We start from the raw sequence: 24,929 nt of genomic DNA on the forward strand, positions 1-24,929 counted from the left end.
TAGTGGGTTGTGCATGTGGTGTTGTCTTCAATCGTGGTCCCCATGGCTTTGTTTTCACCTTTTTTTTTCTATGGTTTCAGGAAAAAAGGTGGAACTGTATTCATGGTTCCCATGGTTTTGTTTTCACCTTTTTCCCCTTGTGCCTCTAGGATTTTATGTTGTCTTTCTCCCTGACTTTGCAGTGCAGGCATGCCCGAATTATTTAGCCTTAAAATTAACCACACTAGGAAGTGGTCTGAAAGTGCATATACGGGAATGTTTGAGGCTTGGTTTGATTACGTAGACAAAGACTTCATGTCTTTTTTTCTAGATTGATGAAATGGTTAAGGAGTTAGGATATCATGGGTTTATGTTGTATCACTATAGGATTCCTGGGATGTTTTATTGGGAGGGATTAAGGCTTATTGAACAGGACCAAGATGTGGCTGAAATGTGCACGTATGTTCCAGGGGTTAGGGAAATAGAAATGTACCTAGAACATCTAAGTCCGAAGCAAGCTGCCTTGAAACATAAGTTTTTGATGAATCTAGATGAGAGTGCCATATTAAAAAAAGGTGTCATTATAGAAGATGTTGAGGAATTGAGGGTGGCGATTCCGATTTTGTGCATCAACAAGATGGAATGGAGAAAATGGTTTATCTTTTGGGGTGTGCAATCCACACACCCCTTTTTACTTCCCACACACCTCATGTTAATTTCTATCATTTGATCTTCTTCAATTCATCCGATCCGACGGCCGAAAATTAGAATGGTGTGTAAGAAGTAAAAAAGGGTGTGCGGATATCACAATCACACCCCTATCTTTTATTCAATGAATCAATCTGTAAAAAGAGATGTGTGGATATCACAGTCACAGATAAAACCAAACAAATAAAAAAGTAGAATGATGTTCTGTTTATGGTCTGAGTTAAAGCATAATTAGAGTTTGGTTTGTTCGATTAAGGCAGGGTTTAGGGAAAATTGTGCCTTTAAGCATTATAGTGACAAGTTCAATACAGATCAAAACAACTTCTATGACTAATGACTGGGGTGTTTTTTTGTTGGAATATGACCGCAAGGATTTTTTTTTTTTTTTTGTCCAAAACAAAGGATCGGATGCGAGAAGTGAGTCTCGATGAAAAATTGTGCGAAGACTTTCAGTCCGATCAAAAAAAGAGTTTCACACTTTTACAATTAATGACAAGAGCTATCATCTAAAATAGAAGGTCCTTTGGCTACGAGTTTTTCCATTTATAATCGAAGACTGAAGGATTCGAATTTGAAGTTGTCACTAAATCATCAATAGTTAATTAACAGATTAACTGGACATTAGATGACTGTTTTTAGATTAAGGAAGTCCATTAAAAAGCACATATATACATATACATCTCACATATAGTTTACTACTATCATTGTTTAGATATTCTACAATATTAGTAACACTTCATCATTAATTTACACACATACATATTCATATATGCATATGAGACTACATTTTCATTTTATTCCAATAACGTGCCGTGGACCATCATTCTTACGAATAAAAAATACCACACAAAATACAACGAATAAGTACAATAATTAACTACATTTTATGGTGATGAAAACATAATCTGCAAGCATCACCTGCTTAATCTCTACATTTATCAGCAAACCAAATAAATCCAATATGTCACACAGGATTAATTAGTTAATTAACTAACGTTCTGGTTCATGCTCATATGAAGCCAATTGGAAAACCCACTTGCTCTTTAACCCCCTAGATTTGGACAGTCCTGTTTGCTGGTGAACAATTGTGGAGTCAACGAGGGCCTTGACACGTTGCATTGCAACCATTAGGGTTTCTTCAGACATATTTGCAAAGCACATTCTAAACCAACCCGGTTCAGAGCAATGGCAAGAAGAACCGGGAGAGATATTCAACCCGAATTCACATACCACTTTCTTCCAAAGCTCCTTTTCAGCTTCAAAAGTGTTGGACCTCAAAAGGTGCCTCATGTCCACCCAGCAAAACAACCCAGCATTGCTTTCCAAACACCTAATCCCTGCCCCCTTGAGCCCATAAACAAGCATCTCCTTTCTCCTTTTAAGCCTCCTTTGATTCTCCTTCATGTAGTTGGCGGTGAATTTCTTGTCTTTCAGCATTTGGGAAAGAGTGTACTGAGTTTGTGAAGAGACAAGTCCGAAGCTTGACATCTTTGTAGCTGCTGACACAACAGTTTGATTGTTGGAGTAAATCATGCCTACCCGAAAACCCGGCAGCCCGAGATCCTTAGAGAGGCTGTACACAATGTGACAACGATTCCGTATTTCGTCGTCTTCTAGGTTTCTTTCAGTTAGAGCTTCTGCGATGCTTATGAAACTAGGGGAGTTGAAGACGGTTCCTGAGTATATTTCGTCGCTTATTATGTGTATTTCTTTTTCCATGGCGAAGTCTATGAGGTGGTTGAGTTCAAGTCGAGTCATTGTTGTGCCTAAAGGGTTTGAAGGATTTGTGACCAATACTCCTTTAACTTTTAGGTTGAATTTTTGGGCTTGTTGGTAGGCTTCTTGCAATGCAGACTCAGTGATTTTGTATCCATTTTCACTTGTGCATTTTATTGGAACAATTTCAACTCCGGTACGCCACTTCAGATCTCTATCAAACCTGCCAAAAAGAGGAAGTGATCAACAACAATAGTTGAGTTATATTTTCAAACAAAATATAAGTACTAATTAAGAAGTTATACACGGGAATAAATTATTAATTGTATGCACCAGTTCATGCATGTGAAACTCACAAGTTATAAATGTTTGTGAGACTCATTGTTGTGTGGTGAGTTTCACATGCTTGTAGCTGTGACATAAAGGTTTATATGTAACTAGTATGTACAAAAAATTCTCAAGTACAATGAGAAAAAAATGTTTGGACGTAATATGTAGCGGACAAAGATTAGATCAATACCCTGGATAGTATGGAATGGGGAGGAGGAAGGCTTCACCGGGATCAGCAAGGCAAAACATAAGAGTTTCGTTGGCAGAAGTTGAACCAGCTGTGAGCACAAGCTTGCTTGGATCAAATTTTACTTTGTTTCCTCTCATGTTTGCCATGAACTCTACCATCTCCTGTATATACAAGCGCATATTGTTTACAATATATATATATATATATATATACACACACACACACACGTATATATATTAATCCATGATCAAAACTGTAAACATATATATTTCTTGGGTAATACTAGAAAAACTAAATTTAGAAACGAAGTTTTGAAAACTAAAGAATATGAAAATTGATGATTGGTTTATTACTTAAACGTTGATAAACGTATTTATTCTTATTGGTGACACATCATTTAATTTATCAATTTAATCTCCAAATTTAGTCTCCATAGCATTAAATGTTTACATAAATTTAGAAGTAACTACGTACATTCTTGAAAGCAGGGAACCCGTTGTAGTCTTGAAAGAGAGCCAACTCTCTGAAAACAGATTCTCTATTTCTTTTCAACTCCAGTGCATCGGGATTGCTTGCGAGGCATGACTCAATAAGATCAAACGAGAGCTGCACAGAGAGAGAGAGAGAGAGAGAGAGAGAGAGAGAGAGAGAGAGAGAGAGAGAGAGAGAAAGAGGTGCATATTGATAAGCATGTTACCGGAAGTGGAATTGCGTAAGAGACTAAAGATGTACAAAATATTAACACTCAAATAATTATAAAAATTAATTAAAAAATGTATAAACGGATATAAGACCATGCGCACGCACGCATGCAAAACCACCAACCAACTTGGATTGTGACTTTGAACAACCATGTACCATCTGATTGATTACATTATTATTTCTTATCATGATAGCTTGAGGCTTGACCAAGCTATGAGATCTTTTCAAAATATTTTGTGGCATAGAAGCTAGTAAGTAGTACTCTTTTTTTTCTTTTATTTACGTTAGAGGGCTTCGAACCTTATACTTTATTTACTAATTCCAATGGACTTTAGTAGCAATAATAGATCGTATATTTTCATGATGACGGATTCTCACCTGATTCTCAGCAAGTCCCATCTGAATGATACCATTTGGATTTTGAACTTGATCATATGGGTTCCTCTCGTATTCCTGCCATCCCAGGAAGTAGGATGAGTCCTGGCCATGAGAGTCACAACTTGCTTTCCTTGACAACATTTTCAGTGCAACCAAACTTGCTAGCCTCTGGTTAAGTACTTGTGAAATGAAAAGAACTTTTTCTTAACAAGCTTAGAGAGAGGGAGAGAGAGTAGAGAAGTTGGTTTTTAGGAAGGAGGGTTTGCTTTGTGGAAATAGAGCGCTGCATGCATATAAATAGGGAGCCTCAAGGCACAGGGGTACATGAGGGAAAAACGCGAAAGGCACATTAGTCCGACATTATGAATAATAAATTGACGGTGCTAATGCTTTGACCAGTGTTTACAAATTGTATAAAAAATTTAGCTTATAAAATATAAAGTAATTATTATTGTAATTACAATTAATCACTTCATAAATACTAGTCCGACACTATGGATATAGACATTATTATTAAAATTTTGCATGTACATACTTCTCTTACTATACCATTTGATTGTTATATATAGCACATAAATAAGAGCATTGCAGAGTTTTCGTACACGTTCACCCATACATATACAGAATGTTATAAATTCATTTTATTTAAATGCAAAGTAAAATCCATCTTTTTAGTAATCTTTTATTTATAATAAAAGTGGAAGGAGATGGGAGATCAAGAAAAATAGCACATACCACCACATATTCACGCAGCTAAATTACTTACAAACGAAGAGAATAATGGCTATATGCATGATTTTTGCTGCAATTTTTGACATATGGGGTTATGTCATTATTCCCATCATTAATTAAACATTATATTTTTAGTTGTTGTAGGTGGATAGATTGATTATTGGATGTCGAAGACAGATGGCACTCAGCTCTGACTTCCAGTGAAGCACCGACACGCTAACGTCATGTTTTTTAAATTAAACTACACACATAGAAGAGGATTCAAACTCAAGGGAAAATGGCGAGTGCATTCTTTCTTATACTCAAATTTATGTTGTTTAAATAAGACAAAATTGTGTAAAAAACATAATTTAAATAAGGATAAATTACACAAAACTACATCAACTATTAGGCCAACCATAGTTTTATACTCCATCTTTAAAACATTTCAATATCATACCTTATCTTACGAATTTGTTGCAATGTCATACCTCCGTCAGTTTGTTTATCAATTCTTTCGTTAAATGATGACGCGGCTTGAGGCGGGCCCACACCCTGGCCCAACTGGATTAAAAAAATAATTAAATATTAGAAAAATAAAAAAAATAAAATCATTTAAATATTTTTATTTTAAAAAAAGTGGGACCCATCCCCTACAAACCCATCACCCTCACCTTATTCCCAATTCACCCTAGACATCGACCTCACCCATCTTCGGTTACCCAAACCTCTCCTCCGCCACCTGTTCGACTCCCCCTCCCTCCGTTCCTCTCCTCCCATTCCTTGCCAAACTATCCACAACGGTCATTTGAACATGAAAAATATAATTTAACATAAACTTCTAGCTCTCTCTCTATCACTTTCCTCTTTCCCTCCTCCATTACTGTTGCTAGATTACTTGCAGGTTAGAGAAACAGAGGTGAGAGTTTGAACTCATCAACTCCCTCCGTCTTTCTCTTTTCTCCCTCTCCAATCTTGTCTTGTTGGACCCTTTTTCAACCTAGTGTGTGGCAAAATTCCACCAGATCTTTTCCTATGACGAGCTAGAACTCGACCTGATCCCCCTTGTCTTCCCTAGTTACCGGCTCGAAGTCCAAACGGAGCCACTGGAAAATTTATAGATCGTAAGCGGAGGTGTTGGACCATTGGCAGTGGTGGGTGGGGGAGGTGTTGGACCAGTTTGAGAGAGAATTTTGGGGGTCTTTAATTTGGGTCTTTTCTTGGTGCGTCATGAGCTTTATGGGTCGAATCTTCCCGTCGAAGAACAACTCATCGGCAGAGCTCATCTTCTTGTTCAAGAACAACTCAGTGAAATTGAGTCACAATGATGTTGAGGTTAAGAGTATACTGGGTGAGTTGATGAATATTTTTTGTTATTGATCTGGGACTCAGCGGCGAGGAGAGTGTAAGGAAGATGAGGATAACAACAGAGGAAGAGGGAGGAGAAGGAGTGGTGGAGGAGGTTTACCCAATGAGATCAGCTTTAGAATTTTTCAACTAAAAAGTGATTAATTTGGTAAGATTTGTGTAAAAAGGTTGTGATTGTGGTGTATAGGGCTTTGGATGAAGTCCATGCGAGGGAGGAGAGGGCGAGGTTGATGTCCTCGGGTGGGATGGGGAAGAAGGGTGGGGTGATGGTTTGTAGGGGGTGGATCCCACTTTTTAAACAAAAATATTTAAATGATTTATTTTTTAATATTTAATTAATTTTTAATCTAATTAGGCCAGGAAGTGGGCCCCGCCTCAAGCCATGTCAGACAGACAAAATGACGGAGGTATAACATATTGAAAGGTTTTAAAGATGATGTATGAAACTGTGGTTGACCCAATAGTTGAGGTAATTTTGTGTAATTTACTCTTTAAATAATGGCTTATTTATATTTCTTAAGATCAAGATTTGTCTTTTAGGATAATAAGCATGGTTTCATTTTTTATCTTTAACTCAAATATCATACAAAGATGCGGATGTGTGTCTATTGTCTAAGATAATGTGCCAATCACTTTGTATTCAAATTTGAATTATCTTATCGTGAATTAGAATAACTTAGAATATCAAATAACATTATTAACCTTATTTTAGTTGAGAAAAAAAAAATTTCACGTCTCATGATACTTATAAATCGGTTTGATATTTCGTAAAAAAGAAAATTGATATATTTGCATGATTGCATCCTTTGGAGAAGAGGTGGTGAAATATCACTATTATTAGAGTGTCCTGAGTAGTTGTAGTCAATCGTGGAACCCAGGAAGTATACTTCTGCAGATCCCTCCAAATCAGGTAACCCAATTGGGGAACATTTGGGACTTGCCTTTGAGTTCCTCTTTGTTTTTATTTCTCGGAGTGAAGAGAGAGCGGGAGAGAGAGATCACTCTGCAAAGCTTGTCATATGATGCCATGCCAACCACGACAATGTTAAGGAGACTCTCTTGAAATGAAACTCTCCATAGACTCTTGACCACTTTATGTTTTGACACAATATATTATAATGTCGTCATACAATTGTGTCAAAAATATAAAATGGCCAAAAATTCATAAAAAATTTATAGAAAATCTCATTTGCATTTCTCTTACCATATGTTTTCCATATGGACAAGGATTGTCTGCCTTCCCACTTCCGGTGCCCTCCTGTTTTGTGTGATCACGGTTAAGACATGTCAACATTTTATATTGTTTAATGAATAGTAATATAAAATGTTAACGTGGCTAAACCGTAACCACACAAACAGGAGGACACGAAAGAACACTAAAAGTGGGAAGGCAGACAATCCTTGTCCTTTCCATATATCCATTCAATCCAATGGTCAACACAAACTATGTGGTCCATACTGTATCATTAGATGCACAAAATGGTTGAGAGGAGTTCCTGGTTGTGGGCTGTTGCCAGGTGTCGGGGTTATAATTCGGACATCGGGTGGTCCATACTCCATGGTGTTTACGAGCAATGAGAATCGATTCTCAATAGAAAGCGTGTAGGTTTAGGGTAAGGGCTAGCAGTGTCATGGTCCAAATCCATATGATATACGGGTCCCATCTAATCCTTTGCTTTTCAAGAAGGATTTACATGGAACATTTTTAATGTCACGTGATGTTTAGATCTAATAATATATTATTATGTTTGATTTTTTTTTTACACAACAATAAATTATTATTACATCGAAACACTCTTATAACAGTCAACTTGTTTCATATCATATAGTTTTCTCGGCCATTTTCTTATTGCCTCCTCCCTTCTCCTCATTGTTAAAGCTTATCTCCCACTTTATAAATCTCATGAAGTTAATTAAATTTATTTTATACATGAATAATTTACTATTAATCACATCCATATTTTTGCATAAAATCGGCTCTGACAATTATTAGACTATACAATTAATTAAATTAATGACAATATCAATGTTAATTTACAATGAATTTTTGAAACTTCATAGAAATTCTGACAGTCGTCCTTTAAAAAAAAATACTACATACATTCTGCTTTAGGAGATATTTTTCAGTGTGATTGGTATACGGGATGGTACACTACTTGTCACTAAACAAATGGTAGATATGTGTGGTAAAAAGTTAATACCTTAAAAAATGTCATTTCTCACCATTCATATCAAAACACATGATGGACCACTTGTGTTCATGTCACAACTAAAAATTTCTCTTACTTTAGATGAGTTTCTGAGAACCAGCTGAAGTCTTATCCCATATCTCAACTGAACCCTACTAATTAATTTATATAGCTAGCTAGCTCCCACTGCATGCTGATTCGTTTTAAGGATTGACTCTGTAGCTATTGAATCATCATAGAGAATCAAGTTAACACGTGCCCGATAAATTAATATATAATCCTTGGAAAACTAATCATTCATACATTTTGTATGATTTCATATAATTGACAGCTTGTCAACATAACATATTACATAGTATACGTATAATATATAGATTGCTAATTAATTTTCTGTTTTTATCCTATAGCGCTTCCACTCTTAAAACCTAAATATTTGAGTGCTAATTTAACTTTGACCTGCAGAAAAGTTATATATACGTGTGATTTTCCCAACACTAATACAACACAAAGCAGTAAATTAGCTAGATTGATTATTTAAAACAAGTAATTAAGGCAGGGACAGAAAGGGTTGGTGTGTGGTTTATTTTCTATCCATTAAACTTGTCTTATTTAGCATAATCACACGCGTTATATAGTGAGGTACAGCTCAACCGCAAGATTTGTTCTTGATTCTCTGGCACTGAAACTGCAATTATTTTCCACAGATTCTGTCTTAGAAAAAATAATCTAAAACTAGAACTCGTGAGTTTAATATCCAATTCAAGTTGAGCACATAAAAATTAAAATATCAATTATTCATGCAAAAGAAGAGTTTTTTTTTTTTTTTTTGAAATAGAAACTATCATGATGAGCTGCCTGAAAACGATCTAGATAGAGATTATTTATTATATTTAAGAAACTTTAACGATACGAGTAAAATTTTATTTAAAATGTAAACTAGAAAGAATGCTGATATCTCCACCATTTTATCTTATTTTCCCACCTTTATCTTAATAAACAATTTATTTACAAGTTTACCTCTTAACAAAATGACAAATAAGGACAAGAAGTTGTTCAAAGTTCAATCTTTGATTTTTACTGTTCTTACTTTTCTCTCTCAGCTCCTTTTCATCCCCTTTCCCTCACAATATTATCCTCCTTTTTTCTTTTTTCCCCATCTGATTTTTTTCCCTTTCTAAATGTTTTCCCCATCTGGGTTGTTTTGTGAAAGCCAAATGACGCTACTTATGTTAGTGTGCTTTCTTCCTGTGCTAATTTGGATGGGTTGGGATCTATTTATTGGAGAAAGCAAATCCATAGGCATGTTATTTGGAATGAGATTGAATTGAATGCGTTTTTGGGGACTGCGTTGGTGGATCTTTACAGGAAGACTGGTTGTTTGATAGCGCTGGATACGTGTTCCAGCAAATGGTAGTTAAAAAAATGTGTACTTGGAATGCGATGATTTCTGCACTTTCTTTGAGAATGAGGCTTTGGACTTGTTTGAAAAAATGAAGACCGAGAGGTTGCCGTCGAGTTGCGTTGTGTTGTAAGGGGTTGGGTGGTAGTTGGGTTGAGTGATTTTTTTTAGTTTATTTCTTTCAATTTCTGCAAAATAGTAGAATATGTAAAGGACATTTTAGAAATATAGGTGGGTGGAGAAGGAGTGTTTTAATTTTTTTTAACTTTTTTGAGGGGTGATAATATAAGATGGGGTGGGTCTAGTAGCTCTAAAAAAAATTACATTTAATCGAAAGGATATAAACCTAATTCGTCATAATACCACAAAAAAAAACATAAACATTATCTTCAAAAACAAAAACAAAAAAAACAGGAAAAGGACATCAAACCTAATCCCTCCAGAACAAAACCTAAAAAATAATAATCTGCAAAACTAAAAACAAGAAAAGAACAAAAAAAGGAACTAGATAGTGACGAATCAACGCGGTTTTGTAATATGTCATATTTTCTGCTAGATGAGACCTGTGTGACCATGGGAAATAAATTTTACTTTTATTTATTTATTTTTCTAATTTATGTAGAAGTTGTTGGGGGTTTTTTTTTTTTCGGCCTTGAGGGGTACTTTTTTGTGTGCAGTTTAATTTAGATAACTTGATCGACAAAAAAAAAATTTAGATAACTTGAATTATAGTATGTAAGTTGAGAGATTTTTCGATCCATCTAGTACACAAGTACATGACATTTTAGTATAATGTGTGGATTTTTACTTTATTAGTATACCTTAGAAAGCATATCAATTGTCTTCTACTTTCAACATGTAGAATAATATACCACCTGATTTGTGTTCTTGATACCTCTAAAAATGCATGATGTTGGTGATGATGTGTTTCGAAAATATCGAAAATATTAAGTACCTTTTGAATTGCTAGTTGAATGTTTTCAACAAAGTTATTCCCATTATCCTTACGTAAACACGCACTTAATGGTAACAAATAGTAGTTTAGTTTTAACCATTTTAATTTGGGTCTATAGATGTATACAATAATAGCAAAAAATTTACTAATACATGTCACTCTGCTCAATTTCAACCGATTGAGTTAATAATGGGGGCAAAAGCACCCGAATAAGGAGAAAAAAAAAACAATGGTCAAATTGATTACACAATAAGTACCCTAAATGAGATGTTCATCCAAATACGTAATTGTATTGAGGTATCAAAACCAGCATTTTCTTCATTCAGGAAACTCTTTACATGATGTTGGGACTGCATCTCTTATATAACTTTGGATAAGCAGAAAGTTCCTAGCTGCTATTGCATGCATGCATGGCCACCTTCCAAGCACACCTAATTTTGTGAACATACATATGCCACTTGTGCATTTGTCTTTCTTGTTTTGCTTAAGAAAGAAGTTCTTAAGAAGGCATAGAGGTTTAGCTTAATTTAGCTCTTGTATGATGGGAATGCATATATATAGTCAGTTTTTTAGAGTGGAAGAATTCGTGTCTTGAAAACAATTAAGAGTGACGGAATCCTAACATGTGATTTGACAAAAGAAAAAGAGAATATTAGATATGAGAGAGAGAGGGGGATATGTTAAGAGTTGTGCTATTTATATTTTATACACATTTTTTTAATTTTTACATATTTATTTTTATTTTTTCCATACCTTCTTAATTTTCGGTTGTTAAAACGAATGAATTGAAGTAGATCAAAATACATGAATTAATAAAGAGTATGTAAATAGTTAAAATTGATGTGTGAATATCATGTCCTTATAATAATTGGGTACAAGAGACGAGCGAAAGGGAAGGGGGCACGTGGTTTTGTAGTACAAGATGATAGAGGTCCTTTGTCTGAAAACCCTGACTGCCATGTGGAAACCACATGAAGTGAGGAGCAGTTTGTTCCCCGGCCACACTGATCATTTGTATGACTTTACGGGCTTAGAAAAGGCCCCAATGTATACCTGGTGACAACCAACATGGCTCCCACGTTCACTTACTGATATTTATGCCCTCATGCAGCATACCTTCATCTTATATATATCTCATTTCGTAAATCAAACGCACACGCCAGTTTGTTAAGTCTTAATTAACTAGATTTTTCCATGCAGTTAAGTCTACTAATTAGTACTTAATTATTAGAAATGAGCCAAATGATTGGTACTATAAGCAGAATATGTTTTCCTCAGTAGCATTGAAGACTTACGTACACTAATGGAGCTATATATAAAGACTGATCGATGATGATAGCAAAGAGTCAAGTCATCGACTCACCGTAGGGAAGGACTATAGAGGTATACTAGTACGTAACGTATTGGATTAAGATAATACGAAGGACTACATACAAATTGTGCTCTGTAGGCATTCCAATGATAATTTGACAAGTGTGCATAGATTTTTCGCTTTATGTTTTTATGAATATTTTTGCATATGTGCTAAACTGTAACTTGCAGAAAAGAAGAATGGCCCATTCCAAGGAACGGCCAATGTCAATGTCCTATATGTTTGGATGAGTGAAAAATGACTTAATAATACAAAAGTATAATGTGTTTTCATAAGTAATATACAAAGATTTGGAGCGATAAAATACTGATCGATGATGATCATTTTAATCAGACACCTATAGAATACATTAAAAGAGTAGATACAAGATGTGTTTTGTATGTATGATCACCGTAGACAAGGACCTTAGATGTGTACTAGTACGTAACATTTGTTATTAAAATTATAAGAAAGTATGTAGAAATAAAGTTTCGTACGTATTTTCCATATGATAAAAGTTTATCCAAAGAGCACAAAAACAACAACTAGGGTTTAGAGTGAAGAACAGAAGTGCAGGTAGCTACTTGGATGCGACTGCATTTGAGCCGTATGTGATTTAGATGTCAAAAAGTAAAATGCGATGTGATTCAAGCTGCTATACTATTGTCGACAGTTTCATAAGGTTTGTACGACCATTATAGTATGCTTCTATAACACAAGCAAGAAAATTATAGGAACCTTGTCTGATAAATTTAGAGTTAAGTGACATTTCTCTTTTGACCTACGTGTAGCGATGTAATTAGTACGTACCTTGCAGACTTTTCTCGCTAAAAATATAAAATCATAGAGCATGCTTGTGGTACGTACGTCTCGACATGTATGATGAAATTCTACATATGGCTTTTATTACAAGCACTTTTACAATAAGATAATGTGAACGGTTTTCTACCTGTATCCAGCCAAATGGGAAAAATTACAAAAATAAGAAGCTATAAAGTGTAAAATTGCCAACAATCTTTGAACTATTTTGTACCGATCCCCTGCATTTTGTTATAAATTCCAAGGCTGGTTGCAGTTGGAGGCTCCAATACTCAAATGTTGAAGCTCTGTTTTTAGGTCCAATTAAAATTACATGGATTAGGTTAGGCTTTGGTCCTTTCATTAATATTATTTGAGAGCTGACAAGATGTTGCAAGTAGGCAATGCATTGCATGCACACTCGGTCTCAGCTCAAGTCAAAGATCTTCAGTCATGGCTCATGGGCAAGCTCTTTAAGTATCCACCTCAATTGATAATGCAAAAACTATGCCGGCCGGCCCACGCGTGTTGTATGTTTTAACCCTCAATGGAAGGAAAGACCTTGTTTTTGTAAGGCTAGCTCCAAGAGGTGGTTGGAAAGAGAGTTGTGGGAAAAATGACACTTTTAAGTCGGAACGAGGTTGGAGTCTGAATGAGGTTGGAGTCGGAACGAGGTTGGAATCGGATGGAGAAAAAATTGTATAAGGTACAATATGTCTTGTCATGTGACAGTACTGAGTCTGGAAAAATAACATTTAATTAGAAATTGAAACGAGGTTGAAATCAAACAGAGAAAAACTTTTTTAGAGTTGTTTGTCTCGTGTGCGTGTGTGTGAAAATATGACTTTTACTTAAGAGTCTGGACCGAATGGCGGCAAATTTTGACTAGAGTTGTGTTCTATCACGTAGTAACTATTAAGTGTGAAAACTGACATTTGTTAGGAGTAAGAACTAAGTCATAATTGGAGCTACAAAATTTTAAATAAAGTAGTTTTCATCACATGACAATAGCTACAATACTATTAGCACGTCATTCATATCAACGTATTTTAAATCACACAAAATTATCACTTAACATATAATTTTCATCTAAACCTAACTTCCAATATCCTCTCATTTACGTCAAAATCCAAGGGCCACTTTTTTTTTTCTCGTACAAAGTAGTTTGGTAGATGTCATCTCCTCTTATCTCCAACTTTATTGGATTTCACATAGGGAACAAGAACCTCTTCAAATTCTCGTACAATAAAGTGACCAACCCAAGCAAAGCAAAAGCATAGTTTTTTTATTTTATTTTATTTATTTTGTATATGTATTATATTTTTAATGTGAGGGGGTATCTCAGCAGAGTCTCTGAGTTTGTTCTGCAGACTCACTTAAAAATGTCTCCCACTGTTTACCACAACAGCTTCAGAGAATATTAACTTTTTACATCTTTTTCTTTTTCAGTACTACAAGTTCTCATGGTTTCTTTTGTTGTTTTGCTCCAACAACATTGGGTTGATTTAGTAAAAGAGTTCAGGTTATCCCAAAGCCCCAACTTAATCCATATATATTTCTAAAAGGAGAAATGATGCCTTCACAAAACAGGAACGATTAAAAACACCGGGTATGAGATATTTTGGTATTTTTAATCGTTAGATATTTGTTTAAAAATACAAAAATCCAAGTTCAAGGGTTAAAATGTCCAAAGTATAGTGCCATTAGTAAATAGACGGAACTCTGATAATTGAATTGTGAGAATTTTTTTAAGAGTAATTGAAATTTGCACCTCTGCGAAATGGATGGAAATAAACGACAACTGATGAAATAATTAAAAGGACAAAATGTTCAAAAAGTTCGCACTCTAGGGACGTTGGCACAAATTGAAATGTTAGAGAGAACCAAACTAAAAAGTTCAAAAAAGTGAAGTGAAACAAGACCTATAATTCAAGGAATTTGTTTCTGTAAACGAAATTTTAACTTCTTGAAAATCAGTTGTAAACTTGTAACGCAAGACAACAAATAAATTTTGTAATGTAAAAGCTAATGGCAAGAAGAATTTTTTTTTCAACAATCACCTGAACTAAGCCAAGTTAATGGCAAGAAGAATTGTTGCCCTGAAGGAGTTGTACCATAATTTCTCCAGAGTTTGCTAAGCCCAAAAAGGCAAAACCTACAAACTCCAAACCACAAAACCCCACACCAACCAACCCAAACCTCAAAAGGCCTAACTCTATATGTAATATGGAGCAGAAAAGCAAGAAAACCAGCAAATAAGGGAGCATTGGCAAAGGGGAAACAGAAAGGTAGTAAAATGCTTTGATACAACTGTACTCATTGGTCAATGTCAAGCTAAGAACTGTACTACATTGGCGTTCAGAGTTTTAACTTTGGCTAGCATCAGTATTTTCTACACTGCAAATCTGAAGCGTTAAAATGAAAAACCGAAAAGCGAAATATGGCGAAATGCTCTTTTCTTTTGAAAATTAAGAATAGATGAAATCCTAGGTTTGATTTATCTTGAAGAAAGTAGACCAATGAATTGGCTCAGCATACTAATTTAGCCGACGTATCTGAGCACTCATGACTCACCAAACTAATGCATGCTTCGCTACACAAAACAATTTCAATGAAAGAATAAACATATGCAAGAATAAGGTTAGACAATATGTCGTAAAGGTTCCCCAAAAAATTGAATTACTGTACCAAGCAGCTTCAGGATGGCTCATATGTCAAGACGCCTATTTTAGTCGAATGTCAAGACATCAATTGAATGACTTGAGGTGGAAAACTTGGCAGTTTGAGACATATGACATCTTTGTTGCTGCCTCATTGAATTTCTTGGCGGCATCATCATTCTCTTCTAAGCTAACCTGACCAAAAAACTTAGACCACCAGGATGTGCTCCTCAATTTGGCCTTCGCAGAGAAAACACGCCAATATGTCAGTTATCTAGTGAATAAAAACAACGATGTAAACCCTGATTAAATTTACAAAAACAAGATAAGGTAGAATGATAAGATGGATGATCTGAATGTTCGTCCCTCCTTCCCCCACCAGAGGAAGATACATGTACATTGTTCACGCATGGGAAAGCCATAAGGGTGCGTTTGTTGCACCGGACTGTCTCGGACTGGACTAACTTCAGGGACTAAACTGGACTGGCTTAGACTAGACTAAGCTAGACTAACTTAGTGAAGCATTTGGTGCAGTGTCGGACTAAAAAGCAGATACTTAACAAACTACAATATTGTATTATTTAATACATATTTAATAATATTTTATTATTATTTCAACTTTTTTCCTTGTTTTTCCAAAAAAATCCTGCTCTGGAAACTTCTCTTTCTCCTCTTTGGTTCCGTCCCGTCCTTATCTCCCTCTTTCTGCTTTTCCATCTCTCCATTTCTCTTCGTCCCCATAACAACTTTCTCTCCCCTTTTCAATCCATTTCTCTACTCCTTCCCCAACTAATGGCAAATGATATGGATCTGGGTGGATTTTGGTGGTTCTTTTCGCCATATGCAACTCTACGCTAAAAAAAACAGACAAGATTTTGAGATTTCGGCGGTGGGCGTGGACGGCGGGCCGTATCCAATTTTGATATTTAAGCGGTGGGTGTGGCCGCATCGGCTGTGAGTTGCTGTTGTTCCTCCAGATCGGGCCACGAAAGAGCAAGCATTGCCGACTGCCTAGCCACAGTGGCGGGGCCGCAGAAGAAAGAAGTTAGAAGCCCAGGGACTGGATGTTGGTGCCGACATCGATCCAAGTCTGGGTTGTCGGTGCAAAGAGATAGAGGAAGGGAGAGAGAGGATGCGAAGTGCAGGAACATACGAGAGAAAACGAAGGTCTTAGCAATCCCGTGGTTTTGCGGGGGTCTCGCTAAGAACTCCTAGCGAGGCCTCTAATCCACACGAGTCCCCTTTAGTCCCATTTAACTGAGTCCCAATACAAACCAAACATGGGACTACAGTCTAGTCCAGTCCCAGTTAACGAGGCCAAACAAACGCCCCCTAAAAGTTTTGATATCCCAATAAAACAATCAAATGTGAAACAAATATTAAAAGGCAGAAGGGTATAAAGACATGGACAATGAACATAACATATCTATCTATTCGGCACGTTCAAGGTTCATAGAATAAGAATAACTATATGTGCAGCAGTTACTTACCGCCCTCCCAAATTTGGAGACCTCAGCAGCTTTAGCTCTCTGCTTGCGAGGATAGCCTGTATGAAAAATTATCAAACATCTCATTAACTCAGATAGATTTGTAAATTCCTCCCACCAAAATGTGAGTTTTGTAATGCTACTTGAGACAAATAAAAGATCATGTTCCTGACAAGAAAGAAGACAAAATATTCTCCAAGAACAAGAAATACATCTTCAAATTCGTATGAGGCAAAACCAAGTGAACTACATGGGAGTCAAAAGGCACATTTCATTGACCTTTTCAAAACAACCGATAGTGTTCAGTGTCACAATCCGCCAAAAATTCTTAAAACACATTGTCACAAATTGTTACAAGAGAAGACAGGTTATAGAGCTCCTAATCCAAACTCATGACATATTTGCTGTAAGGCATGGATTCCAGAAACACATAAAATTGGGATTATATGGATTTGAACAGTAACTGAGATTCAATGAAATAAGAGCTTACCTGTAAAGACCACAAGACCATCAGACGACACCCTTGCCAAATCAGGGAGGGTCCTGTTGAGGTATCTTTCAGACAAATAATCCAACGCATCCGAAACAAGTACAAGAGAAAATGACTTTGGCCTGTACGGAAGTGGATACTTGATATCAACAACACGCACAATGTCTTTGCGCACGAGAGCTTTACAACTTCTACCAGCATCCTCTACATCGTAGGGTTCCACCCCCCAGGCTTCAGTTTCTTCCTCACTCAGCAATTTAGAAACCACAGTACAAGTATCGGGGCCAACGTGCAAAACCTTATGCATGCTGTCACCATACGCTTTCTTCAAAACGGGAATTGCTCGGTGGACCTCCACCGTGCATGAGTAATCACCTGCAGCTAAAAATCCTCACATGAGGTAGCATAGAGACAAGTTCATACACCAGAAAAAATGCAACAAAACATTGAAAACATGAACCAAATTTGCCACCAGCTTAGTCAACTCATACCATTTTCCAAGAGGGTACTGATTTTCACACTCCCGTTCTCTCCTTCTGCAGTCATCTCCTTATTTATGTTCCTTTATTCTCCTTTGATTCACTCAATCCAAGGGCTAAAAAAAAGAGACAAGTGCCGGAGACAAAAGGGAGTGCGAAAATCACTTCCCTTTCCGAAACTACAGGCTAGGATTTAACTTCACAAGCTTTAACATAACTTTGGAACGAAATTCTAATCATTTTCATCCAAACATTAAAAGTACTGTCTTTAATCTATGTTTGGATGATGGAAATAAAGAATTTGAATTAAAATCAGAATTTATGATTGACATGCACCAATTCCCTTGTTTGGATTCATAAACATAGAAATTTAGAATTTCCGCGTGGAAAAACAACTTGAAATTTGGGACCTCCAATTCCCAAGTTTAAATTCCATGTAAATAGGTGTCATTTCCCAATTTCTATGATTGAGAATTTAAACATAACAAATTCCGAATTCAATTTCATTGTTCTTTTAAGTTAACCAAACAAGAAAATTCACAAATTCTAGAAAATAAAGTCTCGTCATTTCAATTTCCGTAAAATTCCGTAGTAATCTTAAATTGCTTCATCCAAACATAGTGTTATACTCATTTTCACTATAAAAAACAGAAAAATGTTATCTTTAATTTAAGCATAGGCTATATGAAAAAAAAACCCCAGAAAATGAAACAAAATTACCTTCAACCCTGCTAACAACACCTTTAAGATTGCCACCTCCACCTGCATTAATCCATACATAATACAAAACAAATCCAAATTAATTATACATTAAGCAAACACGAATCTATATCTTATAAAAATCAAAACTTTAAGAAAGCAAAACGCTAACACTTTAAGAAAGCAAAACGCTAACCTCTGCCGCTGTATGAATACGCAAGAAGGAGCAATGCCCCCTGAAAATTTAATCATTTGCTTTAATCCCATTATTCTAATTAACCAAGCATTAACTTTTAAACCAAAAAAATTAAGGGAAATGACAAATGAGTGTTAATTAATTACCACGGCAACTAGGGCGACCAATAAGATCGGAGAAGACTTGGATTTGGAATAGGAAGAACCTGAGAACAGAGCTCCGCCGTTGTCCCCGAACCGTCGAGACGTGTCCAAATTCAGATTCACCGGCCTCCGTGACATGGCTGTTGGACGAAAATATGACTTGCTGGAAAATGGTAATTAATTAGCGAGCAATATAATTAATTAATTAATTTGTTTAATTATGAATTAATTATACTGAATTACCGGAAGAAGAGGCGCTAAAGAACCCACATTGGATCGGATTTGTCTGGTGCTGACTGAGACTCTGGAGGTTCTGTGTTCTGGCTGGGAGTTGAAGACGATGGTTCGTTTTTCTTGGAAAGAGATCCTCTCCGGCCTTGCGTATTATTGGGATTTTTAAGGATTGTAATTCTTTGGGTAAATTACATAGTAGCCCCTCAGGTTTGAGCTCTATTGCAATCTCATACAACATCTTTAAAACATTTCACTTTCATACCTCAAGTACTATTTTATTTCAATTTCATACAACCGTTAAATTTTCCATCCATGGATCTGTTAAATGTTGACGTGGCTGCCACATATATGACACGTGGCTGCCAAATGTCTGCCACGTGGCAAATAAAATAATTTTTTAATTTAAAAAAAAAAAAACATATTTGTCACTATTTTTTTTCTCTTTCTTCTTCTTCTTCTCTCTCTTTCTTCTTCTTCTGGGTTCGGACCTTTTTTTTTTTTTTTCTTCTTCTTCTTCTCCCTCCTCCTCCTCTTTCTTCTTTTCTTCTTCTTCTTCCTCCTTCTTTTGGGTTCGGTCCCTTTTTTTTTTTTTTTTTTTTTTTCTCTTTCTTCTTCTTCTTCTTCTCTTTCTCTTTCTTCTTCTGGGTTCAGACCTTTTTTTTTTTTTTTTTTTTCTTCTTCTTCTTCTTCTTCTTCTCCCTCCTCCTCCTCTTTCTTCTTCTCTTCTTCTTCTCTTCTTCTTCTTCTGGGTTCGGACCTCCTTTTTTATTTTATTTTATTTTTCTTCTTCTTCTTCTCTTTCTTCTTCTTCTTCTTCTGGGTTCGGACCTTATTTATTTTATTTTTTTTCTTCTTCTTCTCCCTCCTCCTCCTCTTTCTTCTTCTCTTCTTCTTCTTCTTCTTCTCTTCTTCTTCTTCCTCCTTTTTCTGGGTTCGGTCCCTTTTTTTTTTTTTTTCTTCTTCTTCTTCTTCTTCCTCCTCCTCCTCCTCATCTTTCTTCTTCTTCCTCCTTCTTCTGGGTTCGGACCCCTTTCTTTTTTCTTTTTTTTTCTTTTTCTTCTTCTTCTTCTCTTTCTCTTTCTTCTTCTTCTGGGTTCGGACATTTTTTTTTCCTTCCAATTTCAGGTTTTTAAAAAAAAAATTAAAAAATTATTTTATTTGCCACGTGGCAGACATTTGGCAGCCACGTGTCATATATGTGGCAGCCACGTCAGCATTTAACAGATCCATGGATGGAAAATCTAACGGTTGTATGAAATTGAAATAAAATAGTACTTGAGGTATGAAAGTGAAATGTTTTAAAGATGTTGTATGAGATTGCAATAGAGCTCAAACCTGAGGGGCTACTATGTAATTTACCCTAATTATTTTAATGAATTTATGGGTATTCAATTAAGATTTTAAATGATTTTCTGAAAATCAATGTGTATTTAATCAAGATTTTAATATAGTTTATTAAAATTCTTACAAATCTGTTGTATTGAATTAGGATTTTAAAGAAATTTATAACATTCTAGGTGTATTCAATCAGAATTTGATTTTAAATAATTTCAAAAAATTGAGGAATTATAGGGAATTGAAGAGATTTTGTAGTGTATTTTAAGCATTTACAAATCTTACCTCTCTCCATGAAATTTTGAGATAATTAAATCAAAATTTTAGATGGAATCTCTACAAATCAATTAAACTCTATAAAAATCCATGGATCTATAAATCTATTAAAATCTCTACAATTTTCAATTGAATACTTCATCCAACGGCCCATATCCTTTAAAAATTATAATAAAAAATAATTTTTTACTGTTAGATAAAATTTCAAAGATTCAGATCACTTGATTTGATGATTTTGGTGGTAGAGATCCGAAGAGGATCTCTTTCCGTTTTTCTTTTTGGTGCGAATCTCTAACGATCTGGATCGACGGTGAAAATTAGGGGGTGTATTCAATTGATAATTTGATAAACTTTAATGGATTTATAAATTCATAGATTTTTTATGGAGTTTAATTGATTTGTAGAGATTCCATATAAAATTTTGATTTAATTCCCTCGAAATCTCATGGGAAGATGTGAGATTTGTGGATGCTTAAAATATACTACGAAATTTCTCAAATTCCCTCAAATTCCTCAACTTTCTCAAATTCTTTAAAATCAATTTCTAATTGAATACACCTGAAATGTTATAAACTTCTTTAAAATCCTAATTGAATACACCCGGATTTCTAAGGATTTTAATTAAATATCTTAAAATTCTAATTGAAGACACCTTGAATTTAAGAGAATAATTTAAAATCTTGATTGAATACCCCTAGATTCATTAAAAGAATTAAAATTCTGCAAAATGTCAATTGAATACATCCCCTTAGTTTGGACTTGTTGGGCTCATGAGCCGAACTGCCCATCAGCCACATTTGACAGAATTGCTAAAACTTTTCATTTTGTTTCTTACTAATAATTAGTTGGGCCTATTGAGCCATCATCATGAGGCCCACCAATCAATAGGCCCATGTCATCAAAGATTGGAGATCGGGTTCTCTGAATGAGGTGTCCGGCGTCCCTCCGTCCCCATCTCCATTTCCGTTGAGAATCGAGAGAAAGTCGTATTCAAAGGCGGTGTAAAGCCAATACAATTCGTGAAAAGTCCAATCTTTCTGCTTTTGAAGAGCAAAGAAGAAGGGGAAAAACCCCAACCATGGTTGCTGGGTTTCCTGAGCATTTACAGTCTGCGAAAAGTGAGGATTGCTGAATTCGATACCCAAAGTTTGAGAATTTCAGGAAAATGGGCGGCGGCGACGACGACGGTGATCGGAGTAGGAATAGGAAAGGGCCGTGGACGCCGCCGGGAAGACCGTATGAGGCAAAAGAGGAAGACATGAAGATTTGGGGGATTCTGGTGTTTGGTCTAATTGGCGCCACCGCCACCACTCTCGCCGTAAGTTCACATCTCTTCATTCCTATATTTTGCTTTCGGTTCGAATGCGAGTCCAATCTGCAGCAGTAATGGCGGAGAGGAATTGAGAATTGAGAATTGTGTGGGAATTTGGCAGGTTTCTCAGCTCCGTAGGACTGTTGATTGGGTGTATACACAGGTAGATATCATTTGAGTAATGGGTTTATCGTCGATTTTAATAAATTCGAAACCTTTTCGTTACTTGAGAACCGAAAATTCAAAGCTTGAAATGGAGAAGAGAACGTAGTTAATGTAGATGCAAGTCCTTATTGAAAGTGATGCATTTCTTTCTTTGTAGAAATTAATGTGTGGGTAAGTTAGTAGTACTTGGAGCTGACCATGTCTGTTGCATGAAAAAGTTGTTCAGATCACCGTCGACAGGGAGAGGAAGTGGCAATTCATTCCGGACAGCTTTTCAGGAGGAAGCATGGAAAAGATATAACCGTCGGATGCAAGAGGAGTATGAAGAAGAAATGGAGAGAGTGGTGAGTTATAGCTCTTGTGTGTTGTTTTTCGATTTTCTTTTCGGCATCTTTTGATTAGTTAGCACGCTTGATTGTAAGAAACCTGATTAAAAAATTGTGGCTCTAATCTAGTATTTTAACTCTGAGAGTGCATTTTTCTGGCCACTTACTATAACTGCAGTTTTGCCTAGTCGTCACTTGCGGCACAAAAACCTTCTCAGGCTCTCAGCTCTGAATTTGATATTTTCAATTCCAATTTTAGAGTTCTTAGTGACATTACTAAGTTGACTTGAATCGAGATTTTCATCATGATTTTTCTATCTTATGTAGGAACGTATTAGGCGTATGCAAAATGTTTTCAATAGAGAGAGGAACAAACACAAAAGGACCTATGAGAGCTGGAGGGAAAACAGTCAAGGTGGATATCATCAGCAATTCCAGCGAGAGGATTGGTATTGGAAGACTGATACATCCTTTAAAGACAGGAGGAGTAACTACAGGGAAACTCCTAGAGAAAATGCCAACTATTTGTTATCACATCACTACTCAGTTTTAGGCCTTGACAGGTAAAGCTAGTGTTTGCAGAAACCTAATCGCTTTATCGTAATCATTTCCTCACTTTTGTTTTCTTATGAACTTCCTGTCAGCTGTAGTTTTAAGAAAATAAATATGGTGAACTTGTTAATTGTATTGGAGGAAAGCAGTTGGATAGAAGAACAGAATGTTGATGGAACTTCTAAGCTTTCATACTAATTTCCCTCTCTTCTTGTGGTATTTAACAATACGATAGATACAGTTTCGTTGATTGTAGCTAGCGGCTAGAAATAGTAGATTATCCATTCCCATGTCCTGAATCTTTGTTGGTTGTTTTATAAATTTGGACTTCAGTACACAATTAGTTATCTTGTGTTGGAATAGCACTCTACTCAAATTTATGGAGTTTTGCAAATATGTTGCTAGGAGGCCAAACCTATCTATGTCAACGATATTTTTTAGATTCAAGCAATTTAAGCGGAAGTGAAGCAAGATGTGTGCCATTCTGAAACAGATAAAGTTTCACTTCATAAAATTGGAATAAATCTGTGATCTTCGTTCCTGTGTATCTTTTATTTTAAGATGTAATGTCCTGAAGATGAGGTCTGCTGGACATGCGTTTGCATGATAATTCAATCCGATCAATAACAAACAATAAACTTGAGATTTTTACTTCTCTTCTTTTTTCAACAGGTTTAGAAAGGCACCTTACTCGGATGCGGAGATTAAGGTATTTCCCCACGTTTTTGCATACTGTTTATATGTGAAGTGCTTTTCCAAAAGAAAATGTGTTTGCCCCTCGTTCCCCTATTACTCCTACGACTATCTCTAAGTTGACTAGTTTAGAGTGTGTTGGTTGTGTATCATGTTCTTTTATTGCTGCGGAAATGCGTGATTGACTTGCTACATTTTCCTGTAAATATAACATTTGTCTTCCGAATGACAACGGTGTAAATACGGTGGACTGATGTATGGTAAAACATGGGATGGTTAGAACCATATGCTGTGTTGAAAAAACCGTTTACCGAGTCATTTTTGCTTCTATTATGTTGTATTCTTGCATTGGCAATGGTAATAACTTCAGTCTCGCAGACAGCATTTAGGACCAAGGCGAAGCAGTTTCACCCCGACCAGAACCAAAACAACAAAGGTGGGTATTATGGGCACATTACCGAATTCTAGTAAGCCGGTGACATTGCTTCGCATTGAAGTTTGTTTTATGAATTTTGATGCAGAGGCTGCTGAAGCAAAGTTTAAAGAGGTAATGACGTCGTATGAGGCAATAAAGAAAGAGAGGGGGAACTGAGTGAGTGAACTGGCTGATACAGCTGACATTTTGGCGAAGTTGAAGCACGCTGAGGTTGTGCGGTATTCAACTTGGCACTTCTACATTCCTTTGCCGTACATTAGTTAACAGATTAAACATAATCTCCGAGTAGGTTAATCTTCCGCCCTTTCGAGATGGAATTTGAAAGTTTGTTTCTAATGTTGTATCATACGGGAATAATTCGCCGTTTTTTTTTTTTGTATACCGGCATAAAAAGCAAAGGGGCTATGTATTTGGAGAACATATTATGCATTCATACTATAGCCTTTTGTTGTAACATAATTTGATTTTAACAATTTTCCACATTATATAAGGTACATATAATTCAGTTCTACTTCATGTCTCCAGTGGTTTACATTCGTTGGATGTGCTTTTAAAATGACTGAAAGTATTTTTGGTGAAAATCCTGATTCGTTTGGATGTGTTTTTAAAATGACTGAAAGTGCTTTTGATGAAAATATTTTTAAAACCAATTTTTAGTAAAGATGCAAGTAA

General features: G+C 35.9%; 3 protein-coding genes across 10 annotated transcripts; 1 reads left to right on the forward strand and 2 right to left on the reverse strand.

Annotated features, from left to right (window-relative positions):
* Positions 1-1,429: 1,429 nt before the first annotated feature.
* On the reverse strand, positions 1,430-6,321 carry LOC126601729 (1-aminocyclopropane-1-carboxylate synthase 8-like). 4 transcript variants are annotated; one of them, XM_050268479.1, is made up of 6 exons: positions 5,389-6,321; positions 5,206-5,278; positions 4,004-4,078; positions 3,398-3,529; positions 2,924-3,084; positions 1,430-2,626 (listed from the first exon to the last, which is right to left on the reverse strand). In XM_050268479.1, the coding sequence occupies exons 3-6, from the start codon at positions 4,022-4,024 to the stop codon at positions 1,678-1,680; spliced, it is 1,263 nt and encodes a 420-aa protein (XP_050124436.1). In that variant the 5' UTR covers positions 4,025-4,078; positions 5,206-5,278; positions 5,389-6,321; the 3' UTR covers positions 1,430-1,677. The 4 variants fall into 4 exon arrangements, with proteins under 4 accessions (XP_050124436.1, XP_050124435.1, XP_050124433.1 ...); XM_050268478.1 differs by having other exon boundaries at positions 5,175-5,278; XM_050268476.1 differs by having other exon boundaries at positions 4,004-4,286; positions 5,175-5,278.
* An 8,928-nt stretch (positions 6,322-15,249) lies between these two features.
* On the reverse strand, positions 15,250-19,307 carry LOC126605842 (probable pectin methylesterase CGR3). Of its 4 annotated transcripts, none has more exons than XM_050273295.1 (7): positions 19,172-19,307; positions 18,932-19,091; positions 18,786-18,825; positions 18,611-18,652; positions 17,412-17,786; positions 16,925-16,980; positions 15,250-15,674 (listed from the first exon to the last, which is right to left on the reverse strand). In XM_050273295.1, the coding sequence occupies exons 2-7, from the start codon at positions 19,064-19,066 to the stop codon at positions 15,522-15,524; spliced, it is 801 nt and encodes a 266-aa protein (XP_050129252.1). In that variant the 5' UTR covers positions 19,067-19,091; positions 19,172-19,307; the 3' UTR covers positions 15,250-15,521. The 4 variants fall into 4 exon arrangements, with proteins under 4 accessions (XP_050129252.1, XP_050129250.1, XP_050129251.1 ...); XM_050273293.1 differs by having other exon boundaries at positions 17,412-17,792; XM_050273294.1 differs by having other exon boundaries at positions 17,412-17,792; positions 19,199-19,301.
* A 2,396-nt stretch (positions 19,308-21,703) lies between these two features.
* Positions 21,704-24,768, forward strand: LOC126603964 (uncharacterized). 2 transcript variants are annotated; one of them, XM_050270991.1, is made up of 7 exons: positions 21,704-22,091; positions 22,207-22,248; positions 22,469-22,594; positions 22,904-23,139; positions 23,801-23,837; positions 24,200-24,257; positions 24,343-24,768. In XM_050270991.1, exons 1-7 carry the CDS (start codon positions 21,939-21,941, stop codon positions 24,411-24,413), a joined length of 723 nt encoding a protein of 240 aa, XP_050126948.1. In that variant the 5' UTR covers positions 21,704-21,938; the 3' UTR covers positions 24,414-24,768. The 2 variants fall into 2 exon arrangements, with proteins under 2 accessions (XP_050126948.1, XP_050126949.1); XM_050270992.1 differs by lacking the exon at positions 22,207-22,248 and having other exon boundaries at positions 21,705-22,091.
* The last annotated feature ends 161 nt before the right edge of the window (positions 24,769-24,929 follow it).

The sequence above is a fragment of the Malus sylvestris genome, chromosome 15 (assembly GCF_916048215.2).
Source record: "Malus sylvestris chromosome 15, drMalSylv7.2, whole genome shotgun sequence".
In the NCBI taxonomy this organism is placed as follows: Eukaryota; Viridiplantae; Streptophyta; class Magnoliopsida; order Rosales; family Rosaceae; genus Malus; species Malus sylvestris.

Coding starts and splice junctions, on each gene's coding strand:
- LOC126601729 (XM_050268476.1), bottom strand. CDS start 4,144: ATGTTGTCAAGGAAAGCAAGTTGTGACTCTCATGGCCAGGACTCATCC. Junction 3,085..3,397: donor GGTTCCCTGCTTTCAAGAAT/GTACGTAGTTAC, acceptor TTGTATATACAG/GAGATGGTAGAGTTCATGGC. Junction 2,627..2,923: donor CCCATTCCATACTATCCAGG/GTATTGATCTAA, acceptor TCTTTTTGGCAG/GTTTGATAGAGATCTGAAGT.
- LOC126605842 (XM_050273293.1), bottom strand. CDS start 19,066: ATGTCACGGAGGCCGGTGAATCTGAATTTGGACACGTCTCGACGGTTC. Junction 17,793..18,610: donor TGTTGTTAGCAGGGTTGAAG/GTAATTTTGTTT, acceptor GAGGATTTTTAG/CTGCAGGTGATTACTCATGC. Junction 15,675..16,924: donor TCTCCAAATTTGGGAGGGCG/GTAAGTAACTGC, acceptor TTCTCTGCGAAG/GCCAAATTGAGGAGCACATC.
- LOC126603964 (XM_050270991.1), top strand. CDS start 21,939: ATGGGCGGCGGCGACGACGACGGTGATCGGAGTAGGAATAGGAAAGGG. Junction 22,595..22,903: donor AAGAAGAAATGGAGAGAGTG/GTGAGTTATAGC, acceptor TATCTTATGTAG/GAACGTATTAGGCGTATGCA. Junction 24,258..24,342: donor CCAGAACCAAAACAACAAAG/GTGGGTATTATG, acceptor ATTTTGATGCAG/AGGCTGCTGAAGCAAAGTTT.